The 25564-nt window shown below is 38.8% G+C and overlaps 1 protein-coding gene across 9 annotated transcripts in view; it reads left to right on the top strand.

The window, feature by feature from the left end:
* The first annotated feature begins 352 nt into the window (after positions 1-352).
* Positions 353-25564, top strand: part of LOC132151816 (low-density lipoprotein receptor-related protein 8-like) — a 196354-nt gene continuing 171142 nt past the window's right edge. For all 9 annotated transcript variants that reach the window (XR_009436444.1, XM_059560207.1, XM_059560204.1 and 6 more), the window contains exons 1-2: positions 353-531; positions 1334-1453. Coding sequence is in view for 8 of the 9 variants with exons in the window: in XM_059560207.1 (XP_059416190.1) it covers positions 459-531; positions 1334-1453 (193 nt within the window). In the remaining variant the exon portion in view is untranslated. The remainder of the gene's footprint in view (positions 532-1333; positions 1454-25564) is intronic.

Here is a 25564-nt window from a genome sequence, read left to right as displayed (position 1 = left end):
ACGTCAGTGGTAGTTCACCTGCCACTCAAGTGACCTCGTCCTTAATTATGCAGAACTTTAAGGCTTAATATAATTTAAACGGATGAGTTATAAAAAAAAAATCACCCCCTCACAGTTGTCAGGAAGGGCAAAACTAGCTATATAGACCAACATATTTTTTTTAAACCAGGCTGTAAATGTATTTTTTTTTTCTGCTGTAAAGTTGGGTATTTTAACATGGGGAGTCTAGGGGATTGACTCCCTTTTGCAGCCAGCTATTTTTGCAATGTTGACTCCGCCTATACGTTCAAGTCATAACCCATGGCCCCGCCCACCATCGTTGGCGTCATCAATTCAAACTGGTATCGAAAGCAGAGTGGAGCTTGTGGCAAGTCACAGCGCAGGCTGCACGGAGAAGGGAGGCACAGTCTGTACTGCACAGCCTTTTTATATTTTGAATGAGCACACCGCCTTGATTTATGAAGATGTGGACGGCTATAGGGAAACTGCTGCTTTTACATATGATACTCGTGGGGTGTCTGCTGGTAAACGGTAAGTGTCTGTTTTACGCTTGTCGTTCCGCTGTTATGAATGTAAACGATGCTGTAAGAAACACTGTCGCAGCCTCGTGCGTTTGCTTTCATTGACGAGACATTCATAGAGCGTGTGTCACGTAAATCCATTTAGGCAGGTACTGTAAAGAATTGCAATCTGATCAAGTACATGTTGTTGTTCTTGCCTTGCCGTGTTCATTACGGGGTTTACATGAATAAAGCGCTTTTTACAATACTGTTCTTCTAGATCTACCATAGTAGTACACCACTGAAAATAACACACATTCATTAGCGCAAGTTTACTCCCACTGAATGCGTCTTGTACATCGTTCAGATAGATCATTAATTGTTTTTGCACACGTGAAATTTCTTATAGACAACAGTTATAGTGACATCATACTGCAACCTGTCATTGCACACGTGCACATCGATTTTACTATGATAGTTAATACAAATTGATGTTAACGAAACTGTGCACAGTGATTTGTAAAACTGTCAACAATTACTAAGAATGTGTTCAAATGTTTTTAGAATGTCTTTACATGACCCCTATTTTCAAACCTCTTTGAAGTTTAAAGTTTTTTCATATTTCAGAAGCTTTTATTGATGTACAATATGCGAATCTAAAATACAATTATATGTAATATTGTGCTTTGTTAGTCACCCAACAGTTGCTTTGACATCCTTTGGGGATTTTGGGTTAAAGATGTAATCAAATATTGAAGATTAGTTTTGGGTTTAAAAGTTTGATCCTCCCAAAACTTGGACCCTGCATTTACTCAAAACGTCTTGTATGACAGGAAATAACCCGGACTGTGAAAGCGGTCAGTTTCAATGCGGGAATGGCAGGTGTATCCCGACTCCATGGAGATGTGATGATGATGATGACTGCTCGGACAACAGCGATGAGGAGAATTGCCGTGAGTAATCTGAACCTCTTTTTAACAGATGACTTATGTAGCCATGCTGGTATCCTCTTTGTTCCTCATTCGACTGAAATCAGAAATTCTGTTGAAGTAGACAACTTGCTAGGTTTTCAAATGGGAATAATCTTAACACACTATTTCTTTGTAAAGCCTCCAACTGTCACGAGTTGTGGCTTTAGGTACCTTCACACTGGATGTTTCAAAGGTTTTACTTTCCATTTTTATATATTATGAAGTATCATGTATTGGACTATGCACTTAATGTTTATCTTTTGTAAAGCTGCATGTAAACAATTAAAGTCACATGTATAAAATGGACGTTGTCATTTAAAGTTTGAGAGTGCTCTGAGTTTAATGGCATTTTAAGTGGACATTTTTTGAGCATATTATTAGACAGACATCCAGTTATTAGCTGTAAATGGAAGTAGGACTTTGCAGGAAGGTTGACAGTTGGGATTGATTTTTTTCAGGACCTACTAATGAAAGACAAACAAAAATCGTAATCAGCAAGTCAAAAGACTTAATTGAGACGTAGGCTACAGCAGAGGGGAGAAAATCGCAACTGGTACAAAATGTAATTATCCCGAAGTATTGGTCGCATTATTAATTGCATTAAGTGCAGTAATTATCATGGCTAGTTGATTAATATGGTAATGTGGAGACACAGTGGAGAGGATGTTTTTTTTTTACTTTCAAAACTGATAGAATTAAAAGTCTTGAAGTTACATGGTCATGCTATAAAGTAACAGTCACTCATATTGATCAATATGAGATCACCTGATCCGTCTTAAGTTATTTAAATTTGTTCTAGATTTGAGAGAAATACAGGAAATTATTACGCTCTGAATTTTCTGTGTCATTGACAACTTTCATTCCCCCAGGTTCAGGTTTTTGTCACATGCACCTGGTGTTTTCTTGGAGTCGTTTATGCTTGTTTAAATGGATTCATGCTAAGGTGGCCAATTACACGTGGTATCTCCAGCAGGCAGGGTATCTGTGGGGTTTCTCCCCAGGTAGAAGTGCACTCTCGGGCTGTCAGTGTGCTAAATGCTCCTCTCTCTCTCCTCTGGATGTTTTCCCGCGGTCTTGGACAGACACTGAATTAGAATAATACCTTAAGGATTGTGCTTTGCACACAACCTACTCACAGAATTGGCAGGATTCCTCTTTAGTCGCCCATGGAGACGGTAATAGCAACACTTCACAACACATACTGCTCCCTCGCCCTCTCTTTCTGTGTCCCTTTTTTCAGGACCAAATTCTAATCACAGTGCTTTGTGTCTGAAGATGAAGTGGGCTCTTCAGTAGAAACCCGCTTAGTGGCTATTTATGTGTGTCAGGATGGCCTTCAGTCTTAGATGAACGTCAAATGGACGTTTATTATTAAAGCACAAATCAGCATTGACGTAATGTCATAATACTTTTTAAACAGCAGTAACTCAAGAAAATCCTAAACTGTAAACTGTGTTTAACAGTTTAAAAAAATAATTTGCGTGTACACTACTGTTTAAAAGTTTCGTGTTTTAAATAACTTTAAAAGAAAACTCTTACGCTTATCAGTGCTGTATTTATTTGATCTAAGAAACTGTAAAAACAGTATTATTCTGACATATTATTGCAATAAAACAGAACAGTTTTCAGTTTTATTTTATTTTAAAATGTAATTTATCCCTCTGATGGCAAAGCTCAATTTTCAGCAGCTATTTCTCTAGTCTTCAATAGCACACTTTCCTTCAGAAATCTTTTTTTGTAACATTATAAATGCCTTTGTTGTCATTTTTGATCAATGCATCTTTGCTGAATAAACGTTTTTTTGTGTGACCCCAAGCCTTTGAACGGTAGTGTATTTTGTTCAGTAGATGTTTTGTGGAGCAGAAATGTGCCAAAGATATGTAATTTTGCAGTTTGTTAGTTGAAAGAGAGAGCGAGAGGAAAAAAAATATTTTGAATAGTGTTGACTAGGGTGTTTTTTCTTGTTACCATTCCTTATTGTATAAATTGTTTCACAGTGACTTTATTTTCTTTGAAGAAATAGAAAATAACTGACAGAAGGGTTCATAACTGATTTCCTCTTTTTTCGCCTCAGATGCACATATTATTTTGGAGTTGCCACTCTCAGAAAACACAACAGATTTTATGGCTGTTTTTTAATAACCCATGTTTCACATACCTTTACCTCAAATATAATGAGGCGCCATCTCACTTGCACATGCACAAATACACAAAATCATTTCTTTTTCTCTCAGTCTTTTAAAAAGAGGTCAAATAGGGCATATCATACGAGGTCACAGGTCAGAGACATAATCAGGTATCCCGTCGAATCTGTTGAGATAATGAACCTAACCTCCTATATCACAGGCAAGGGGTGTTTCAGAGACGTGAGAGATGCATGTACAAATAATATCTTGTTTTTATATTAAATGACTGTGCAAGGTTACAACTAACAAAGCTGGTCTGTGTTAGAAGGGCTATGAATTATGTGCAGCTATTAGACTGAGCTCTTGTATTACGTGTCAAAATGCACTCCTTTCTTATTCAACCCACACACACATATTACACACCGAGTGAAGCTGAGCCAGATGAGTGAGCAAACACTGCTTCTCGTATAATCATTTCCTGATACTGCTCTCCAGGTATTGCAACACCTTGTGAGGAGGATCTCATTTGTTTACTTTGAGGAAGGAATTATTCCTCATGGGAATATAGTAAATGCTTTTTCCTTTCTTTTTTTATGTGTAGGTTTAATAAAAATGAAACAAAAGTGCATGTTAACAGGAAGAAAAGAGAGTTTTAGCGAGAAATAAATATTTTTTATCATGTGTACATTCATGCTGTCATACTGGGTGATTCACTATGTTCTGACCTGTACGATTGCAGTGAAGATATCACTGTGCTGCACACTTTGAATCACTGATGAATCTGATGAATTGGTCATTTCTGGGAAAAGGGAAGCAAACAACAACGTTTTTAGGATGTTTTCAAACAGGATCAGCAGGTTTATACTTCTTGCATTACCACATTAAACCAAAATTTGGTCATTTGGTCAGTGTTTACTCACTCTCAAGTCATTTCATGACTTTCTTTCATTCGAAAACAGAGAGAAATGTATACACAGTTACAATGAATGATTACTGAAGCTTTCAGGTTTCAAAGCATCATAATAAAATATCATAAAAGTTTTTTTGAAGCCATATATCTTTGAAAGCTAACCAGACAGTTTGTGTCTGTGGGCTGTTAACTGTTGCACACTGGATCAGCTAAATTCCTGTCACAATGCTCTTCCAAGTCACATTGGCAGAGAAATCTTGAGTGACTTTTCTTTGTTTGAAATTGTAAAGCATATGTTGTATATTAAGGTGAGTTGGCATGTCTGGGAACCAGTTACTGCTGTGGTAGTTATTGCTGGCTTTTGTTATCACCCAAGGGCTTTGGTTGTTCAGTTAATATGATCAGAAAACATGCATTAGTGCATTTGAGAGACTGAGTGTGTGATGTTATTGTGAGACAAAGACCCAGGTGAACATGAACTGTCCATGTGCATAATATAAATCCAATTAGTGTCTCTCCATGTGCGGATTTTGTGTGTGAGTGAGAGCGTGGATATGCCATATCAGTGGGGTTATTTCAGTTCAAGGGCAAGGAGGTCCTGCTTGTGCAAAAACACAAACTCTTCAAAATACTAAAACAGATGCTGGTTTTTATCCAAGTATCACTACTGTCCAATTGATGGTGTCTTGTTTGAACGTGCGAACATTCATTAGCATAAAGCTTTCAGTCTGCATCCTCTCACGCTTTCAACACTCGAACACACACACACACACACACACACACACAAATATATACATTTCTCAAAATTTAGGGAGCATATGGGACCTTTTTAAATAGCATTTCCTCTGTAATGCTGATATATTGTGAAAATGTTTTTATTAAGGAAGTGTAATAGAGCGGTTTTGGGTGAGTTTCATCAGCTTCTTACTGATATGAAATCTTGGATGAGTGGGGGTGGGGAATGTGACAGACACATAAGGAGAGACAGAGACCATATAAAGGGAGAGTTGAACAAAGACACCGCCTCCAGCACACTCCGTAGCTGTTGGTGAAGGGCAGCTGAAGTGGTAATAAAACGCTTTTTGTTTCATTTATCAAATTTTTTTCTACATTGTATTCTCGTGGTTGATATGTTCCAGATGGTCTCTGCTCATCAAGGTGTGCGGTACAATCAGCCACAGGCCAGTGATTCATTTGGCAGGCTGGTTGAAAAGAAGAGAGGATGTAGAAATAGAATTGCTGCTTCTCACACATGGTTCTTATTTTGGTTTTACAGTGGGTGGCACTGAATAGGGTGCTGCAGTGATGATGGATTTTTGTAGGCCAACCCACTAGTTAGTATTAAGTAATTAAGTGGTTAGTATTAACTGCACAATTTGTTCATCACGATAAATCTTACAAATGAACTCACCTTTTATTAATTTAGTTTTGAAAGACTAAGCTTGCCTCCCAAACGTTAGTTTGTGAAGTGGACAGTATGTTTTGCTCTGTTTTAACGAGTAGTGACAACACAACAGAAAGCATCCAGTCTTTAGTTTTTTTTCACATATAATTCACAAGCTCCTTTATATAGTGTGTGTGTATTAAGGACTGTATGTATGTATTGTCATGATGCTACAAACTTCCAAAATCCCAGTTCCTGTTTGATCAGTCCGTGTGCCTGACAGCATACATTTAAGACCATCTAAATCCTGCCAAGATTAGTAGAATATTTCACCATGACTCTGCTTTATTTACATTTTTGTTATTCATGCTCCCGCTTGCTTGTCACTTTCCCAATTTTGGCCTGGAATGGAATCCAAAGAATATTTCAATACCTGTTATTCATGAATAAATCATATGGCTAATAACCATCTACACAGTGACTGACGTACTCCCAATGTGTGTAAGCCGATATCAGTGTTTGTGTGTGTGTGGTTTTGTGTCACACAGCTTCAGAGATGATTATTCTTCTGAGCTTGTCTACATTTTGGCCAGTCTTTTCTCAGTCTCATTTATTCACATGAGTCCTTAACTTTCTCCTCTGTGTTTCCTGTACTGTGTCAGCTGTGGAAATCGAGCTGAAAAGTGTCCTAAATCACAGCAGTGCAGCAGGGAGTGATATGTGCTCTAAGTAGCTATGATACTCCGTTGAGATGATGTTAAACGATTCCCACAGTTGTATTTACGACATGGAGAGTTGGTATGTTTTATAACACTCTCCTTGCTGAAGGATAGAAAAAGATGTTTGAAGATTTGGTATTTTTTTTCTTTACTTTTATGCTCTCTGACAGAGAAAGAGAGAGAAAACGCTCTCCTGACCTCACCTAATCTTTCCACGTGATCTCAAGATAATTCTTATGTATTTTATGTAAAATGTGGTTCTATAAAACGTACATTTAATTACCGGTATGTTTTTACAGGTTCTAAAATGTACAGCACTGACATATTTTCAGCATTTAAACATACAAAACTGACGTATTGACGAGACCTAAAAATGAATCCTTATTAATATTGAAATTGTGACATTAAGTTTATTATTATTATTATTATTACTGTTGTTTTTAGTTGTCATATCAATGATGTTTCAATTTCATTATTAAATTGTTGGTTGTTTTATATAACGAGCAATATTATAAGAAATTTGTCATGAATATTCGATATATAGCCCAGCCCCAATAGATAGCCAATGAGCTTTTGAAGATGAGAAGGGCCTCAAAAACTCCTCCTGTATCTTTCTCACTTTACCCATCCTCCCATTTTCAAAGCCCTCAGTAGTTCCTCAAGTCTCGTCATCTCCTTGACTTGCCAGCACTTCTGTGCTCAACGCTTCCCATGTTTCTCTCTCACTCTTCTTGCCAGCATGGTCTGTGGGACCCATCACCTCCTTTCCGCCTTTTCTTTATTTTCATGCCCGTGTAAGTGTTCCTTCTGTTTGCAAGCACCCTGACCGTTCCCCAATAGGCCTGTCTCCATGCAAGATTAGTGTGAGGAGGCCCCAAGTCCCCGGCACAGGGTACACCAGCAATAATGCTATTCACAGTGTGTGTGTGTTTTTTTTTTTTTTTGTATGTTTGCATCCTTAATACTGTTTTTACTGTGTTACGTTTTCAGTTTAGTTTTGAATAATGTACCCACACAGATCTGGTTATTTTGTTTTATTTTTTCTTAAATGGTGGAATATGCTTTCAAAACTGAAGTGAAAGACCTATATAGTTGTTGATCTGGTTAAACTGCGAAGTTATTTTCTTAAAGAGTTAGTTCGCCCAAATAGCAAAATTATGTCATTAATAACTTACCCTCATGTCGTTTCAAACCAGTAAGACCTCAGTTTATCTTTGGAACACAGTTTAAGATATTTTAGATTTAGTCCGAGAGCTCTCAGTCCCTCCATTGAAGCTGTGTGAACGGTATACTGTCCATGTCCAGAAAGGTAAGAAAAACATCAAAGTAGTCCATGTGACATCAGAGGGTCAGTTAGAATGTTTTGAAGCATTGAAAATATTTTTTTTTACATTATTCAGCATTGTCTTCTCTTCCTTGTCAAGTCAAGTCACCTTTATTTATATAGCGCTTTAAACAAAATAGATTGCGTCAAAGCAACTGAACAACATTCATTAGGAAAACAGTGTCAATAATGCAAAATGATAGTTAAAAGCAGTTCATCATTGAATTCAGTGATGTCATCTCTGTTCAACTCGCGGCCAACACAAGCAAACACGTATGTGTAATAAGTAGAGCTGAGCTATATATAGAATGTTCATAGTAAATTTCTGATGATTTTATTCACAATGAAAAAAAAAAAAAAAAAAAAAAAACAACAACTAAGAAACAGTGAATTTTGCAGTGATTTTAATGCATTTTTTATTTGGCCATTTAGTTTTCTGGAAACTTAATTTTCCTGTACACTTCTGAAAAGCGTACTTCTGAAAAGAGCAGCTCAGACACATACAGAGCCCAGGTGGTGCTTAGCTGCATTAATGAGTGCAGAGCAGGTCTGTCCACTCCAGCCGGACCTCTCAGCATGACTGCAGAACAAACTTCACAGCTACAGCTAGTCAGTAATGAAGGCTGCACTGCTTCAGTAAATAGATTACAGCCTTTCTGGTCTTTGTGAGAACACACTGACTCGGCTGCCAGGTGGGTATAAAGTTTAGAGAACAGACAAGGCCAGCCAATTGATTAAACTTTTTTTAAAATAATTAATTACATGATATGTCTGTTAATTCATCAGATTAATTTCAGTGAATTAGTGAATCACAAATATCTGTATTTGCTGAGAAAACCCTGCTGGGTTCATGTGTGTTTGATTAGGGTAAGAGTGAAACTCTGCGGAACACCGGCCCTTCCAGGACTGAGTTTGGTGACCCCTGACATATACAGTGGGTATAGAAAAAAATCAAAATAATCAAATTTGGTTGCTTTGCAGCCTGAAATGAAGATGGACACAGTTTTTGTTTTATCCGGCTGTATTTACTCTCTCTCTCTCTTTCTCTCTCTCTCTTTCTCTTTATTTCTGTAATAAATTGGTAATTTGACACCCCTAATATTAACAAATAAAATCAAGTGGTAATATTAAGTGTTTGTCTTCCTCAGTGTAGCATATACTGTATACCGGAGCATATAAACTAATCTTGGAGCACTTGCTGTATTTCAGAGCCTGCAGTGATGTGAATGTTAACAGAGATGGTTACACGCTGAGGTCTTGACTAATTGTCATTTTATTCACCATTTACATTTTTGTTCTTCCATTTGGCAGAGATATGGACTTAGCAAACGAGCAAGAGATTCTGCTGTAATTAACATTCATCTCCATTACCCTGATTAATTATTTTCAATTTTACTTCCTCTGGAACTCATAAATATTAACCATTGCACAATATCTTCCTTTACGATACTGAAATGTCTAAGAATTAATTTTGTAAGGACCTATGTTTTTGTTCTTTCTTGATTTGTAAGTTGCTGGTAACTTTCCCTAGAACTTGTATTGCCCTTTTGACAGTACTCACCTGCTATATATCATTTCCACAAATATTCCACAAATAACTCCAACTTTGTAGTTTCAGAAATGGGAGGGAGAAAAAGAAAAGAGCTTGAAGCTTAGGGCATGAAAAGAGAGCAAGGATGGTGTTTGGAAAGCAAATGGAATGGACAGAGGCAAGGCCTTCATCTCTCTGCAGAAATGTGCCAAACGTCTGCTCTGTCTACTTTGCAAAATAACACTTATTTCAGAAAATGAGCTTAACTACCATTCTAAAAGATTCTCTTTCATCTGTCCAGCAGAGGAGACCATAATTGCGGGTTTATCATCCAGATTGATTCACTTCATTTCCCAGTGAATTTAGGACTGGTTTGGAGGGTGATGAAGCAAATGACAGATGTAACTGGCTGCAAATTGGCACAAACGAGGTAAATACAGGACAGGTGAAGCCTGAATCTTGATTCGGTGTCATGGACTTTCAATTTGTATGTGTAATTGGGAAGTTAGTGGACTGGATTGAATGAAAGCCAATTTATACAGAGTAATGGAAAATAATGGGCAATTGTGGGAAGTGAGAATTAAATAAGAAATAAAGGCACACTGTGAGAGCTAAATGACAGTTATGAGAAATAAAGTCACAGCTGCAAGATAGAAAGTCACATGAGACAAAGTAGCAGACAAAAAGTAGAATTTCTTTTGGGATATAAATTCACATAACAAGATCTAGTCATGTTATGAGATATGAAATAATTATTACAAGAAAAAAAGTAAAGTTGTAAAGTAGAGCCCGACCGATATGGATTTTTGGGGGCCGATGCCGATATTAACTCGAAAAGAGCCGATTTATAAGCCGATATTTTGATTTTAAAAAATAATCTGGATATTAGACCCATTTCCTATAAACTGCACTTACACAACATTCAATATCAAAATATCTGCCTGTTCTATGTATGTGGGCTGTATAAACCATTTTCCAGAAGGGATTATGTTAAAAAAAGCCTTAGATTACAGTCTCAATGACTAAACAATTGCACATTAAAAGTATATATTTTTTAATGATCAAAAAACAGTCTGGTTTTAAACATTTAACACTTTTACTTTCTTACTTTTTTACGCAGTGGATAAGACACACGTCTTTGGCGTGAGAGACCCGGGTTCGAATCCACTGTGAGACACCAATGTGTCCCTGAGCAAGACAATTAACCCCTAGTTGCTCCAGAGGCGTGCGACCTCTGACATATATAGTAATTGTAAGTCGCTTTGGATAAAAGCGTCAGCTAAAATGAATAAAATGTAAAGTTAAAGTATTTGCAGAAGTAGTCCCACACTTTGCTGCTACAGCATTCACCTTTTTCAGCCATCTGTAGGCAGAAAGAGAGACATAGAAAGAATAAGCATGTGTATTAATAATATCACCATGTATCATTACTCATGTCATCATTAGAATTATAATAATAATAAACTGGGATCTCCTACATAGGCAAAAATGAGAAATATATATATATATATTTTTATTTGTCAAGCAATAGGTATTACCTACTTATATTTAACAATATTATTTCAACATTTTCCTGTTATGTCTGTAAAGCTGCTTTGAAACAATATGTAAAAAAAAAAAAAAAAAAGCGCTTGTTCAGCTCACATTTATTTACATGTCCCCTCTGGTTTAATCATTTCTGACGCACCTACTGTAGTTTCTGTAACTACACTATATTTGCTCTCACAGACACATTCACAACGGACCCGTATATCTTCTCCTCTTCTCTTTGTGCAGTCTGAATCAAAACATCGTCTTGCCTACTATTACCGGAAGATTACAGAATCAATTCGAAGTTGAATGGTTAACGTTAGTGTCATGAACACACCGCTGTCAATTTTGAGAAGAACCACCTTCAAACAAGTTAATAGCAAGCATTTAAGGGGCCTGCTAAAAAGGAAGCTATATTATCGTTAGAGTAACGTAACCAGCCTGAATTCACCAAATTGTTCTCTGGACCTGAGGGTAGCCTCTTCTTCCTTGCTTCTCTCTTAATTCTCATCAGCAGGACTAACGCTATCGCTCACTTCTTACAACGGGACCGATACATGTTTGCTGCTGACCGAAAGGAGGAACAACAGACTATGAAAGAGCTCCCGCTAAACGTTTTTAAAACTCCGCCTACGCCATAGCGCAGCGCAAATCGCGTTGTATCTGAAGGGCAACGCTGAACCCAGCGGCAAGCGCCGTGCATACCGCGTCCTGTGTGAAAGGCCCAATTACGCGGTCATTATGTGGGAAACACACCGCAATAGAATAAGAATAAGTTAAACGCTAACTTTATAGTTTGACCTCCTATTAACGTTCGCGCTCTTCCACTGATAAACATGGTATTAGCTTTGTGGCTAATCTAATATAGCAATGCATTAGCGGCTGTTAGTGATGTTACAGAATATTTAGAAGTGATAATGATAGGACCGTTAGCTAGAACTACCACACAGTTTTTATATACAGGGTATGAACTAAAGCTACAATCATTTCACATGACGAATGACAGACTCACCGTCAAAACAGTACATCTCCGTGGCTTGGCTGATCGCTTTCTTCTGTAGTGAATTTCTGGCGCTGTTGTTAACTCTGGAGCTGCAGAGCTCCCTCTGGTGGGCACACTATGCAACACTCATAACATGAGTGAAGCATGAGACTCTGTTTCTCATGTTTCATCGGCCGTTATAAATGCCGATGCCGATTTAAATGCAATTAGCTTATATCGGCCGATAATATCGGCCGGCCGATATATCGGTCGGGCTCTATTGTAAAGTTGTTTTTCACAATATGAAGATGGATCATAAGGTATAAAGATACATTATAATGTAGCAGTCATAATAAACAAAATTGCAGTTGCACAGCAAGTACAAATAGCAAAGTTGCAATTGTGAGATAAAATTGCCTTTTACTATTAGTTGAAAACTAGCTTCCAAAGGATTGCTGAATAAATCAACATTCGCCACTTTAACCAGATGTTTCACTCAGATTTATTATAGTACTGACCTACTGCTCAATGCAGTTGTAATAATGGATCAGTGGCTTCTGCATCATAAAGAGATGCAGCGGACCCAAAGCAATGCTTGATGGGTAATCCTTTCTCCCTGCAAAACAGGACCAGAGATACCAAGAGACAAAATGGCCTAATTGAATTAAATTAATGCAGGGGCTAACAAACCACTTATTGAATTACTAACAGGAGAAGCCATACTCATGATGTCTGCTCTGCTGTCTCTGCCGTCAATGCTTTTCTAATGTGATTAATCCTGTTTACTATCTCCACCCAGATGGTAAACACTGGGACGTCTGAATGTGTGTTTAAGTGAACGTAAGCATTTATTTTCATGAGTCAAAGCAAATAGGATGTCAGTGAAACACTGGAAAGAGTGATGGTTATAAAGAAGACAAACGATGATCTAATTTGTAAGTGCCATGCTGATCAACTGACATTCAAAATTTAAATCATTACATTGTTGCAGAAGGTACGTTCTTGGACATTGGAACAGAATGTTTTGGTCAAAAAGGTCAAATGATTGCTTTTTGTGAACATTTTTTTTCAGGACATTTGGAATAAGAGTGAGAGTGAGGAAGGCTAAGAATTGTGGGAATAGCATTTTCAGGACATGAGAGCTTGAATGAATTTGCTTTGTGAGAAATCACGGTCGCAGACCAGGTACGACTCCTTCATCTGACATATTAAAGTGTCAAAATGTCGCATTTGTGATTCATTTGTGCATGTGATTTCACAACCGAGTGAGTCAAATCTTCAGAGAGAATAAAAGCCTAAAGAGTTCGAGAGCAAGACAAAGCACATCAGCGACAGTAGCCGTGAGACAAAGTAAATTAGTGAGTGCAGGTTTAAGTGAAGAATACGATTCAGTTAACAACTTCTCAATTGTTCTCAGTGGCGTTCTTAAAGGCAGTGACTTTCTGGACATAAACCCAAAGAGCCCTTTATTTCACAGCTCTGCTTCAATACCTCATTGATTACAGACTGTGGAAAGTCAGTTTGTAAGGGCTGTGATTGAGACTGTCGCATATAGACTGACACAAAGCATGGCGGACTGAATGTCCTGTTCATTATCTCAGACCACCTGCCATGTGTAACTCAACTTTTCCCCATACTGAGCTAGTAGCTATAAGGTTTAGGCTGTGGTGATAATAGTGGTGTTATTTGCGTTGCATGTGAGGGACCGTCCCAGTAGTTCCTGCCTATGCGGAGCCTTTCAGTTCAGTCAAGATACCATTTAATTGCTGAAAATCATTGCACTGTTTGATGCTGTTCCTACTCAACTGCAATATACAACTACATAATGCAGTGCATAAATTGTGCTGCATTGGTAGTTGCTGTATCTTGAATTATTGCTGTGCATTTGCATATAACTTAACTCTGCTCAGCGGTTTCTGTCACTCATTTTGCCTCTGATCACCAAGAAAAGACATTTAGTTGCTCTGCAACTTGCTGTCAATAGGCCTTTTGCAACTCATTACGCAATCACCTGCAATTATTTAAAATAACTGTAATTACTTGTGCAGTAAATTCCATCTAAATAAAGGAATTCTAGGTGAATTAATATAGCATTTAAAATACAAATCTGTAATTATGTGCTGCTTTGTAAGAGTGTGTGTTTGTGCATGCGTGCTGTATGTCGGGTGTGTGTTTGTCTACTGTAACGCTATATTTATGCTGTAAACTCGATGTTAATAAGCCCTGTGAGACACACCTCACTAGGGATAGATGGACAGAGGAAGAGATTTGAGAGGCTGTTAAAACAAGAGTCTTAAATGGAGGAGTAATGAGAAGATAATTTGATTCCCTTTGCTGGATAGCAGTGTCAATATTCAAAGGATGAATATTACAGTGATATTTTACACTCACACTTTCTCTGTACTTTCTATCTTTCGCTCATCATTGTCATTTTCCCACAGACAAATCAGTGGCTTTAAAGAAATGAGAGGGACTGAAAAAAGAACAGAGAGTGAGAAGTAGCAAATGTGCAGGAGGAGGGTTGAGAGTGGAAATCCATCAGGGCCATTCGTGGGAGGTGCAGGTGTGTTTTTGAGGAGAATGTTTTAAGTGTGTTCATGTTTTCCATTCAGAGCTATTTTAAATGTAAAGAGCTCTCAGGGCCTGTATGATGCTTACTCATGCATCAACATAACACACAGAGATGAAAGGAGAGGGATGTGAAGAGAGAATCGTGAAAGAAAGTGACAAGAAGAAGAAGATCTCTCTGTTCTTGGTTACCTTTTTGTGTTTTTCCAGTCTGTTACCTGCATGAGTTTTTCTTCTTTTTCTCTGTCTTCATCACTTTCTCTCACTCCACCCGCTGTGCACGTCTGACTCGTTCTTTGGTAATCGTTTATGCTGCATTCTGAGGGTAAGGGGCCAACATTCCGATGCTCCCGTCAAGAAAAGGAGTGTGTGAGGAAAAAAACAACAGATTAAAGAAAGAGAGGGAAAAAGAAAAGGAACTTTTTCTCTTTGCTGGTGGCAGACTTGGGATGCATGGCTTCTAGTGACCCAGATACATTCTCCCCATCCCACTATCCAGCTGCCAAACATGAGCTTTAGCCGGTCAAAGCACAGGAAAAGGGAGGATTTGAGTACTAGTATGCACTTGAGTATTGAGTACTACAAGAGTATGCAATTAATTATTTTATTTTTTTTAGAGAATTGTGTTCTTGATTATTCCAAAAGCTTTCAAACATGTCACTAAAACTGTAAATTAAAATAATTTTATAAACAATAAATATGATTCATACATTACAATTCAAGTTTTGGGCTGGTAAGATTTTTATTTAAGTGTTTTATAAAAAAAAAAAAAAAAAAAAAATATATATATATATATATATATATATATATATATATACAGTACAGACCAAAAGTTTGGAAACATTACTATTTTTAATGTTTTTGAAAGAAGTTTCTTCTGCTCATTAAGCCTGCATATGTAAAGGCCTTTCCACACTGAGCGCGATCGCGCAATCACCGGTGAACTATGAACTTATCTATAATGCTTACCAGAATAGGCCACATCCTAAAATATAATTAGAAGTACACTTAGCATCAAGCTACACTTGAAAATGTATGTAATTATTAATATATTTGCTTACCCACTTTAAACCATCATTGAGTGTGCTTGTAATAACTTATGAATGTGATCTTATTTTGATTAATAAGCAGCAGACACATGCACAAAATGTTTGTATATTTAATAACTCTACAATGCTAATATTTGTCATAAACATCCTTTATTGCTTTAAAAATATAATGAGCTGCATACAAAACGCATACAGAAAATATATCATCATAATCATGTCTATTTGCATTCATATTTTATGTGTAGAAAAAGAGTTAACATGCTCTGACTCAAAACACTTGCACACGTGGAAGAAAACGGACCGTGCTCTACTGTGAATACATAATTCAGTGGACAATTAGTAGAAATGTTATTCTTTATAAAGAATGTGAGAAGAAAATCTGTTCTCGAACACGAACGATAACAAAAACTCAGCATCCACTGTCTTCTGTTATCCGGGACACTCTTTAATTTTTTAAATTCAAAGTGCACACACACCGTGAACACACACCCGGAGCAGTGGGCAGCAATTTATGCTGTGGCACCCAGGGAGCAGTTGGGGGTTTGGTGCCTTGCTCAAGGGCACCTCAGTTGTGGTATTGCCAGCCCGAGACTCGAACCCAAAACCTTAGGGTTAGGAGTCAAACTTTCTAACCACTAGGCCACAACGTCCCCTATGTCATTACGTGCGATATTTGTTTAGCTTTTTCTCACTTAGTTTGGCGGCCTTAAAAGACTTTACTCCTATGTGATCCATTTAATCCATCCTTGCTAGGGATGTAACGATTAACCGCGATTAGTAAACACTGTGTCATTGCTGTTCATAAGCACCACCTGCTGTAAGAGAGTGATTCTGCGTCTCATTAAGCTCATCTGCCGTTTCATTCAAATATGTTTTATGCAGCATAGTTTCACAAAACTAAAGTCAGACCATTCTGTTTTAGCTTCAAATTTTGAAATTATACAGTCTAATTTAGATTAAAATCTACTCATGCTGCATGAATGTTGCACCTTTGTTTGGATCATGATTAAAATCCAATGGTTGCCTCCAATTTAAAATGGAAAAAGCACAAACAAAGCCTTAGTTTGTTCATATTAAGATATTTATTTTATTTGTGTAACTTAGGCTACTTGTTTGTTTTAAAATTTCTATTTAGTCTTGTAATATTTTAATTTCACAAAGAAACATGCATCAATAGTCTAATAAAACAACAGCTTTTCATTTACTGTATAATGTCTTCAATCTCATTTTGTAAAAAAAAAAAAAAAAATGAAAAAATCATAATCGTGAATCGAATTGAATCGTGAGTTGAGTGATTCATTACTACTTCCCTTATCCTTGCTGAATAGTAGTGTTAATGTCTTTATTCATTTCCTTTTTGAAAAAAACTATTATAAATAACGAACAATTAATGCTTACTGGAGACGGGAACCGGTTCAAATAATTCAGTCCGATTTGGTGAACTGGTTCAACCGGTTCACTTAGAACAACCAGTTAAATCGAACGATTCGTTCGCGAACTGGACATCACTAGTACAAAGGGAAGTAATATTGATACGTAGTGTATTAAATCAGTGCCTTAGTTTAATGAGCCTTTCCTTTGAACAGTTTTAAACCTCAGTTATTGTGCGCTCTTGAAGAGAGTTTCATCATTTAGACTGTAACCGAACGTGACACGCATTTTGATTGCTGAATGGAGGATGACAGACAGTCACAGCAGAAAGAAGATTTTATGTGAACTTGATTTTAATGTCTTCGATTAATCTGTACCTCATACTGAACTATGGAAAAGTTTCAGAACAGTTGAAATATGTGCACAAAAACATTTTTGGTGCTTTATAATGTGTTTGTGCCTTTCGTGGGGCTCAACAATAACACAATAGTACATGCACAATATCGGATTTGGATCGGTCTCGACTGATACCCGATCCAAAGAAAATGCCAGTATCGGAACTGATACCGATCCCGAGTATCGGATCGATGCATACCTAAAAGCAGGTTCTCATCTTGGTGGGATTCATGACTAACAAGAATAAATATGTGAGTAAAAATGAAAATCACTGCATGCAAATGCACCTTCCATCACCACAATATCGCACATCCACAGCACTGTCCAATGAATTCATTTCAGAGATCAACGTGGAAAGCCTTTCATTGTTGCCTTTGGTAGGCAAAGCTTGCAAAGGAAAATCAATATGTGATATTAGTGTTTTACTAGACAGCTAATTAGGTGCAGAATGAGCACTCATTTATTACTCAAGAATTTCCCTAGTGTATACGCTTGTATGAAGCTCTGGACCAGACAAGATGAAATTTATTTATTTGTGGGGTTTTTTTGTACTTTGTGTGTGTGAGTGTGTTTGCTCATGCACAGCCGCTTGTATGCAAATGCTTGGAACATGGAAAAGCCTACTCTCATCCGTACCTTCTGTCTTTCCATCTGTTTGATTTCTGATGTGTGTGTGTAAGTATTTTTCTTGGCTGTAAGTTTGTGTGTGTGTGTTGGAGCCAACATTAAGTATTTTACTTATTTTCAGTTAATTATTTACAATTATAGGCATTCCAATCAAACATGTTAATAGTTGATTGTTATCTTGATATCTCACTAATTCAGAAACATAACCTAAATTTTTAATAATAGTTTGCTGTTGTTGTTGTTAGAGAGACAAGTATTTTACTTCTTTCAGTTGATTATATGCAATATGTGGTATTTATTGATTAGTTTTTGTTTGATAGTGTAACATGGAGTCAGAGACGTTCGGATCCATGTGCAGTAGTTTATTAAAGAATAGTCAGACAGGCAGAAATCAGGAACAGCATCAGGTGTGTCAAGGGATATCCAGAAACGGCAACAATACCAGGCAGAGGTCAGGGCAGGCGGCAGAGAATCACAGGCAGTATAAACAATCCAAAGTCAGACAAGGGAGGAACAAACACAACGAGAAACCCTCAGAATTGAAAGACTGGGCTAGAACAAGACTTCGCACTTATTAAGATTCCAAACACAGTTTATATAGGGGAGTGGTAATGGGGAACACCTGGTGGTTATTAGCCCTAAGCATGGGATTATGGGAAATGGAGAATTAATCCGCGAATCACATTCGTGAAGGGCCGGGGAGCAGCTGGCCCGCACAGTTAATGAATAACGGATCAACTACGACAGCCTACATCGCACTATCGTGGATTCGTACATCGCGATATAGATGCTTAAACGACACATCGTGCAGCCCTAATACTTATCAACTTTACTTGACTGCTGTCACTTTAATCATTATTATTTATAGGTTATTATTATTATTATTATTATTATTTTTAATTTGTCATTGGGAGCACTGTCTGCCTGTATTGTTTTCTCAAATAGGTTAATCCATTCTGTCAATTAAAGGTCCTATGACATGAAAATTTCACTTTCTGAGGTTTTTTAACATTAATATGAGTTCCCCTAGCCTGTATATGGTCCCCAAGTTTCTAGAAATTTTAATCGGTGTAAATCAAGATTTTGCTATCTTTCTCTGCCTTTGAGAAAATGGAAGCTCAAACGGGCTGATCTTGAATCTCCACTTTGTGACGTTGTAAGGAGAATTGTTACCTCCCCTTTCTCTGCTTTGCCCGCCCAAATATTTACATATAATTCAGTCGCAATGTCAGCAAAGGCGTTACAAACAGACTTTTATGATATGGATTCGACAGCACCGGCACAAACAGTGAGTAACAGTGTTCATTAATGCCTGATCTGTGATCAGTGATTTCTGATCTGTAGCTAATTATTCAAGTTCACACAGACTTTCTTTCTAAATCGTTTAATACTGTTTATGCATCAGTGAATCAAGCCAGTGACTAAACGATCAACTTCACGTTGTTTCTCTTAGTAGCATGAAACAAATCTGTTATTTAAATTGTGATTTAACTACAGAGAGTGATCAAAGAACGTTCCCTTTTTTTCGGAGCTCTCACACATCGCGAGTATATCTGCACATTTGCCAAAACTGCCGTTACAATGAATGACGCTGTTATGCTGCACAACAAAGCTCTTACTGTATTCATGTGTTTGCTGTTAGTTGTGGTGAAAGCATTTTGTGAGAGAAAACGTGTTGCAATAATGACGAGATCACTGCATTCACGCGATAAACAGACTCTGTCTACTCAATGCTCATCACTACAGCGCTTCATGTGATGGGAAAAGATCGAAAAAATAATTATATAATCAACAAATCCTGGATTCGTTAATCTCGACCGCTGTAATAGTAAATATATATATATTTCAGAGGGGTTCCACATGTAATACGCATTTCAAATGCAAAGATGTCAGCCAATCACAACAGTTGTCGTTTACTCAGAGTCTCACAGCAGACACGCCCCTTCAAACAGAGCATTCAAAGCCAGAGGGCTAATATCAGGATATAAAAATTATTTTTATTTCTACATTTTAAATGTAAAAATCATACTAACAATATAGGTACACCTAAGGAAACATTAAAAAGCATTTAAAGAAAAGGAAATAATCCATGTCATGGGACCTTTAAGATAAAAGAATATGCTAAATAAATAAATATAAAAGTAAGTATAAATGATAGTGAGCTTACATGAAGACTGTTAACTGTAAAGGCCAGGTCACACCAAGCCAACTTCAAAGAACTAGCGGTATAAATGATAGTGAGCTTACATGAAGACTGCTAACTGTTAACTGTAAAGGCCGGGTCACACCAAGCCAACTTCAGAGAACTAGCGGCGATGAAAGCCGACGGTGTTGTCGCCTCGCGTTGGCAGCGTCGGACCAAAAAGCTACGCTTGAACACACCATACAGATTACAGCGGACGTGAGAGGAACATATGGTATGATAATCATCTCAGAAAATATCACGGTTTCACGGTATATGGTATTGTGGCGAGTGGGGCGGGGCCGAGGGACGTGGGAACAAGGAGGGAGGCCGGCAATGATTGGGAAATCAGTGGCACCTGCGACCCACTGCCGGTCTCGAGTCCCACGTAGGAGATGGAAGGATACAAAACTGGAGCAACGACAGTGAAGGACGAGAGAGGACCAGGCCTGGGATTTCAGTTGTGTTTTGGTTTTTATTTGAGCGCACCAGTCGTCCGTGAGGGGCTGGTGCACTGTTTTGTGTTTATTTTTGAATTATTAAATGTCGTTTGATTGTCCGCCGGTTCCCGCCTCCTTCTTGCTGATGACTAGGATGTTTTAATTCATTACAGTGGTGCCGAAGCCCGGGAGAAGGAGGGACGCGCTGCTGAAGATCCCTCGCTGCTGTGGGGAATCCGCGGTGCCACAGAGCTGGCGAGGAGGATGCCGCCATGGACGCTCGAGGCGGTGGGCTGGAGCGAGTTGCCGGGGACGGGCGAGCTCGCTGCCGACCGCTCGCTATCTGGAGGGGAGGCTGCCGTCCGTGAGGGAGCAGAGGAGTCGGCGCCGTTCGCCAGAGAGCTGGAGCCTGCTGCCGTCCGCCTGAACGGGGAGGAGCAGGGAACGGGGGACTCCTGCCGGCTGCCCAAAACCGGAGGAGCCGTCGCCGTCCACCGGGCGGCGGAGGGGTGTCGTGCCGTCCGCCGCGGGCCGTCCAGTGCCACCGCCAGGCACCGCGGAGGAGATCGCCCAGCTCTCTCCCCTCTCTCGGTGGAGGGTCGAGCAGCAGTGCGTCTGGGAACCGGATTTTTTTTTTTTTTTTTCTCTCTGCCCTCTCTCGTCACTGTCGCTCCTCATTCCATCTCCTTTTCTCTCGCCTCGTCTGTCCTACCCTCAGGTTCCCGCAGGTCCCCGTGAGCGGTCCCCCCCCGGAGGGAGGGGGGGGTAGAGCGCAGTCTCGAGGGTACCCCCCGGCCTGCGAGGGGCGATGGGGGTATGTGGCGAGTGGGGCAGGGCCGAGGGACGTGGGAACAAGGAGGGAGGCCGGCAATGATTGGGAAATCAGTGGCACCTGCGACCCACTGCCAGTCTCGAGTCCCACGTAGGAGATGGAAGGATATAAAACTGGAGCAGCGACAGTGAAGGAAGAGAGAGGACCAAGCCTGGGATTTCAGTTGTGTTTTAGTTTTTATTTGAGCGCACCAGTCGTCCGTGAGGGGCTGGTGCGCTGTTTTGTGTTTATTTTTGAATTATTAAATGTCGTTTGATTGTCCGCCGGTTCCCGCCTCCTTCTTGCCGATGACTAGGATGTTTTAATTAATTACAGGTATTAAACAATAAAAACAGGGTTTTGTAAACAAGCAGCGCTTGCTTACCATTTTGAATATCATTAACATTAATAACTTTAAGTTAATCATTTTAAGCGGCTCATGTTGTTATGAAAACATTTGTGTATTAGAATGATTGGGAAAGTTACGTAACATTTAAACAGCCTTCTGTCTGTACCGCCTTCATTCACATGCTTGTTTTCATCACTTTTGCTTTAATTCTCTGCACTGACTCGTTCGCTAAACTGAACATCCAATCAGAGCTCTCACTCTCGCCGACGGCTCCGACGTTGAATCAGGCAAACTGCCGCCGATGTGAGCCTGACGAGAGCAAACAAGTGCTGATCGTCAGCTTGGTGTGTCCCGGGCTTAATCATTTAGGCTCCTTTATTTTTTCCGTTTTTTTATGAAACAAACCTACTAAAAAAGGAATATAATTCAGATACTGAAAGCACATTGTATTGAGATATTGGCTGATATCGTGTGTTTTTGGCAAGTTGTATTGAGACTTTTTCTCATGCACTGCCCACACATCGCCTCTTTCTTCTTTACTCACTTGCCCATCTGTCATACTGTGAAGAAGAGACCGAAACATTCCCATTCAGCACACAGTTGGTTTAATCAGCTATTTCCCCAACTCAAGAGACGTGTGTGTGTGTGTGTGTGTGTGTGTGTGTGAGAGAGAGAGAGAGAGAGAGAGAGAGAGAGAGAGAGAGAGAGAGAGAGAGAGATTATGTGCATTTGGCATCTTGTGTGATTAGAAAGCATAGAGTTGCACTCCTAAATCTCAGGCCTGATGTCCTGCTGCTTTCATTTGAGAGGTGCTGCACTGCTGACCACAGCAGAGAAATGTAGCCAATAATTACTGTTCAGGCTCATACAATTTGTTTTACCTACACAAGCAAGGGCTGTAAGCATCAGAAAACTCGAAAAACAAGGGTTATTTAACAGAAGTTCTTCATGGTCATCACAGTGATGCAGGTATACAAAAACTTTATGGCTTTGTGGGTTTCTTTGTACATCCATAACACACATACTATGCAAAGGCTTGTGTCCAACATGTAATGCCTAGTAATCCCGGTTCCATAGTGATTAGTGGCCAATTACCCATTTATACCCTATGTCTTGTCTCTCTTAGAGGATTGAGAGTATTAGCCGATCATTTGGCTGCTGTTTTCTGCTCTGGGTGGAGTCTGTAGACGAGTTAAAGGACAAGACTCTGGGTAGGTGCCCAGGGTTTAATTAATCATAAAGTGGGAGAATGCAAGTGATTAGGCTTCATTCCAATATTTATATATAGTTTATTATATCCAGCCATCCATTCTCCAAACCAGTTGTCATGGGGTCAGAGGAATTGTTTTTATATTTATTATTTATTTAAAAATGTCATCATTGTTTATTCATGCTTTGAAAACTGCTAAATCACAGTCATGTTTCTTAGCTGTGCTGTTAAATCGTCATTGTATGTGCTGGACTTTCAGAAGGTGTGGTTGCATACATTTGCATGGGGCTCCTATGTTCACCAGGGTCTTGATTTCATTTGCCTCAATTAAAGTTTTTTTCCCCACATTAGCAACTCTATAAATGCCAGTCTTATTGCCAGATCAGTTCCAAGGGGTCTCTGTGGTCCAGTTTGCATTCAGACTCATACGCTCTCTTCTCACTCATCCTCTCACCCTCTCATTCCAGTACTAGGCAGATATAGGTCTGAACACTGCCAGACAAAGCAGTGGCTGAACCAGTGGCTTCGTCGCTTAGAAGATTGTGTTTGACTCATCCATGCATGTCACCATAACCAGACAAGACAAACAGCCAACCTCCTGAACCACCTCGCCTGTTATCCTCCACGCTCTGACTTTCCTTCCCTCTTTGTCTCTCTCAGTTTGATCACACACTCATTACGTAGTAATCTTGCAGAGGCTCCTTTGTGCCATCCTTGCCTCATTGTGCTGGATCGATGTGTCACGAACGGCCTTATTATGTCTCCTCAGCCCCCATGTCATCAGCTGAATGAATCCTAAGTTAATGAACATCCCAAATCTTTAAGGCTAATTTATTTATACTGTGTGTCTGAATGTGATCAGTGTGACATTGAGGATTTGAGTTTAGTTTTAAATTGGCAAAGTCATTTCTTTGCGGCCTGTCTGTCTTTCATTCTCTCCGTTGTTCTTTCTTGCTGTCTGTTTGAATAACCAATTGTTCATTGTCATTTTCATCTTTCATTCATTCTGTTGTTCTATCTTTTTTCATTTGTGGTTTGTCTGTTGTTTGTTTGACTGATTGTTCACTCTCATTTTGTATTTTGGTGGTTCTATCTTTTATTCTGTAATTCATTGAATCTGTCTGCCTTTCATTTGTTTGTTCTGTCTGTCCATTTTTTGTTCACTCTCTGTCATTGTCTGATGTTTGTTCGTTCATTGTTCTTTCTATCCGTCTACTGTTTGTTCACTTTGTCTCTTGTATCTGTTGTTTGCTTGTTCATTCTGTCTGTCTGGCTGTCTGTCTACCATTCATTTGTTTGGTCAGTCTTTTTATGTTTGTCTGTCTATCTGTTTATCTGCTGTTCCCTGTTGTTAGTCATTCTGTTTGTTTTGTTTCTCTATCTTTGTTGGTTGTTTTTGTCTATCTGTCTGTCCGACTTTTGTATGTTTGTTCTCTGTGACTGTCTAGGTTTGTTCCGTTTGTTTTGCTTGATTGTTTTCTGTTGTCTGTTCTTTTTTTGGATCTGACTATCCTATCTGCCATTCATTTGTGTGGTCTGTTGTTTTGTCTACCTATTTTTCCATGTATCTGTCATAGCTGTGTTGTGTCATAGCTGCATACAGTAGGTGTGTGAGAGTTTCTTTTTGTTTGTGTGCATAGTGAAACATGATGTGAGGAAGGCTGGAATAATTAACTCAGCATTGCTTGAGGAGCACATTTAAACAGTCTTGAAAGTAGGAAGTAGAAGCTCGTAGGGTTACACGATTATTACACCTTAAAATTGTAATTGTGATTATTAAATACGATTATCACAATTTACATTGAACAATGTTTATGTCATTGTTTGATGCAACTGCATGCTGCATGCATGTGTTTTATGTGAAAATAATCAGGCTGAAAATTCTCTAACTGAACAATCTTTAGTGCTTTTCTATAGTATTAAGTCTCAAATGTCAACTGTACATCGGATAGGTTTCTTCTTTTAAATTATAAAAAAAAGTAAAAAAATATGAATGGTATTAAAGTGTTATACTAAAACTAGAATTAAAACAATGGAAAAAACCCTTAAGATAACATACAGAAAGGGAAAAAAACACCTTAAGCACACAGATAACATAATTGGACTTTAAACTATTAATTTCCACTTTGAACGATTACGTAATTGTGGCATCCATAATTGTATTCGCGATTAGAAATTTTATTAATTGTGCAGCCCTGGCAGCTCAGATGTGTTTTTGGCTCTGAGATGCCTGTATTAGCACAGAACAGAAGGTGATGCTGTGTTCTCCCTCCAGTGCACATCCTGCTAACTGTTTCTCATGAGACATGTACTGTACAGCCCCCCAAATTCCCAAAGTCAGGATGTCCTCATTCATAATGGATACTCAATGACTCTCTCTGTGCTGACTGGCGCCACTGAGGTTCAACCCTCTGGCTGAAAGTTTGTTGCAGATCATTAACAGACATTAATAAAGTCCATGCCTTCGGCTAGATCAGAGAAGTGTTAGCACGGTTATTAAAGCACAGTTTGATGCCAGTTGCGATAGAGCAGCTTTTTAGCACCGTTTAGCCCTCACCATTTACTCCAGAGGGCAGTGACTTTC

The sequence above is a fragment of the Carassius carassius genome, chromosome 10, assembly GCF_963082965.1.
Source record: "Carassius carassius chromosome 10, fCarCar2.1, whole genome shotgun sequence".
Classification (NCBI taxonomy): Eukaryota; Metazoa; Chordata; class Actinopteri; order Cypriniformes; family Cyprinidae; genus Carassius; species Carassius carassius.
The sequence above is the reverse complement of the archived record's forward strand: the minus strand, read 5'-3'. Positions and strand labels throughout refer to the sequence as shown.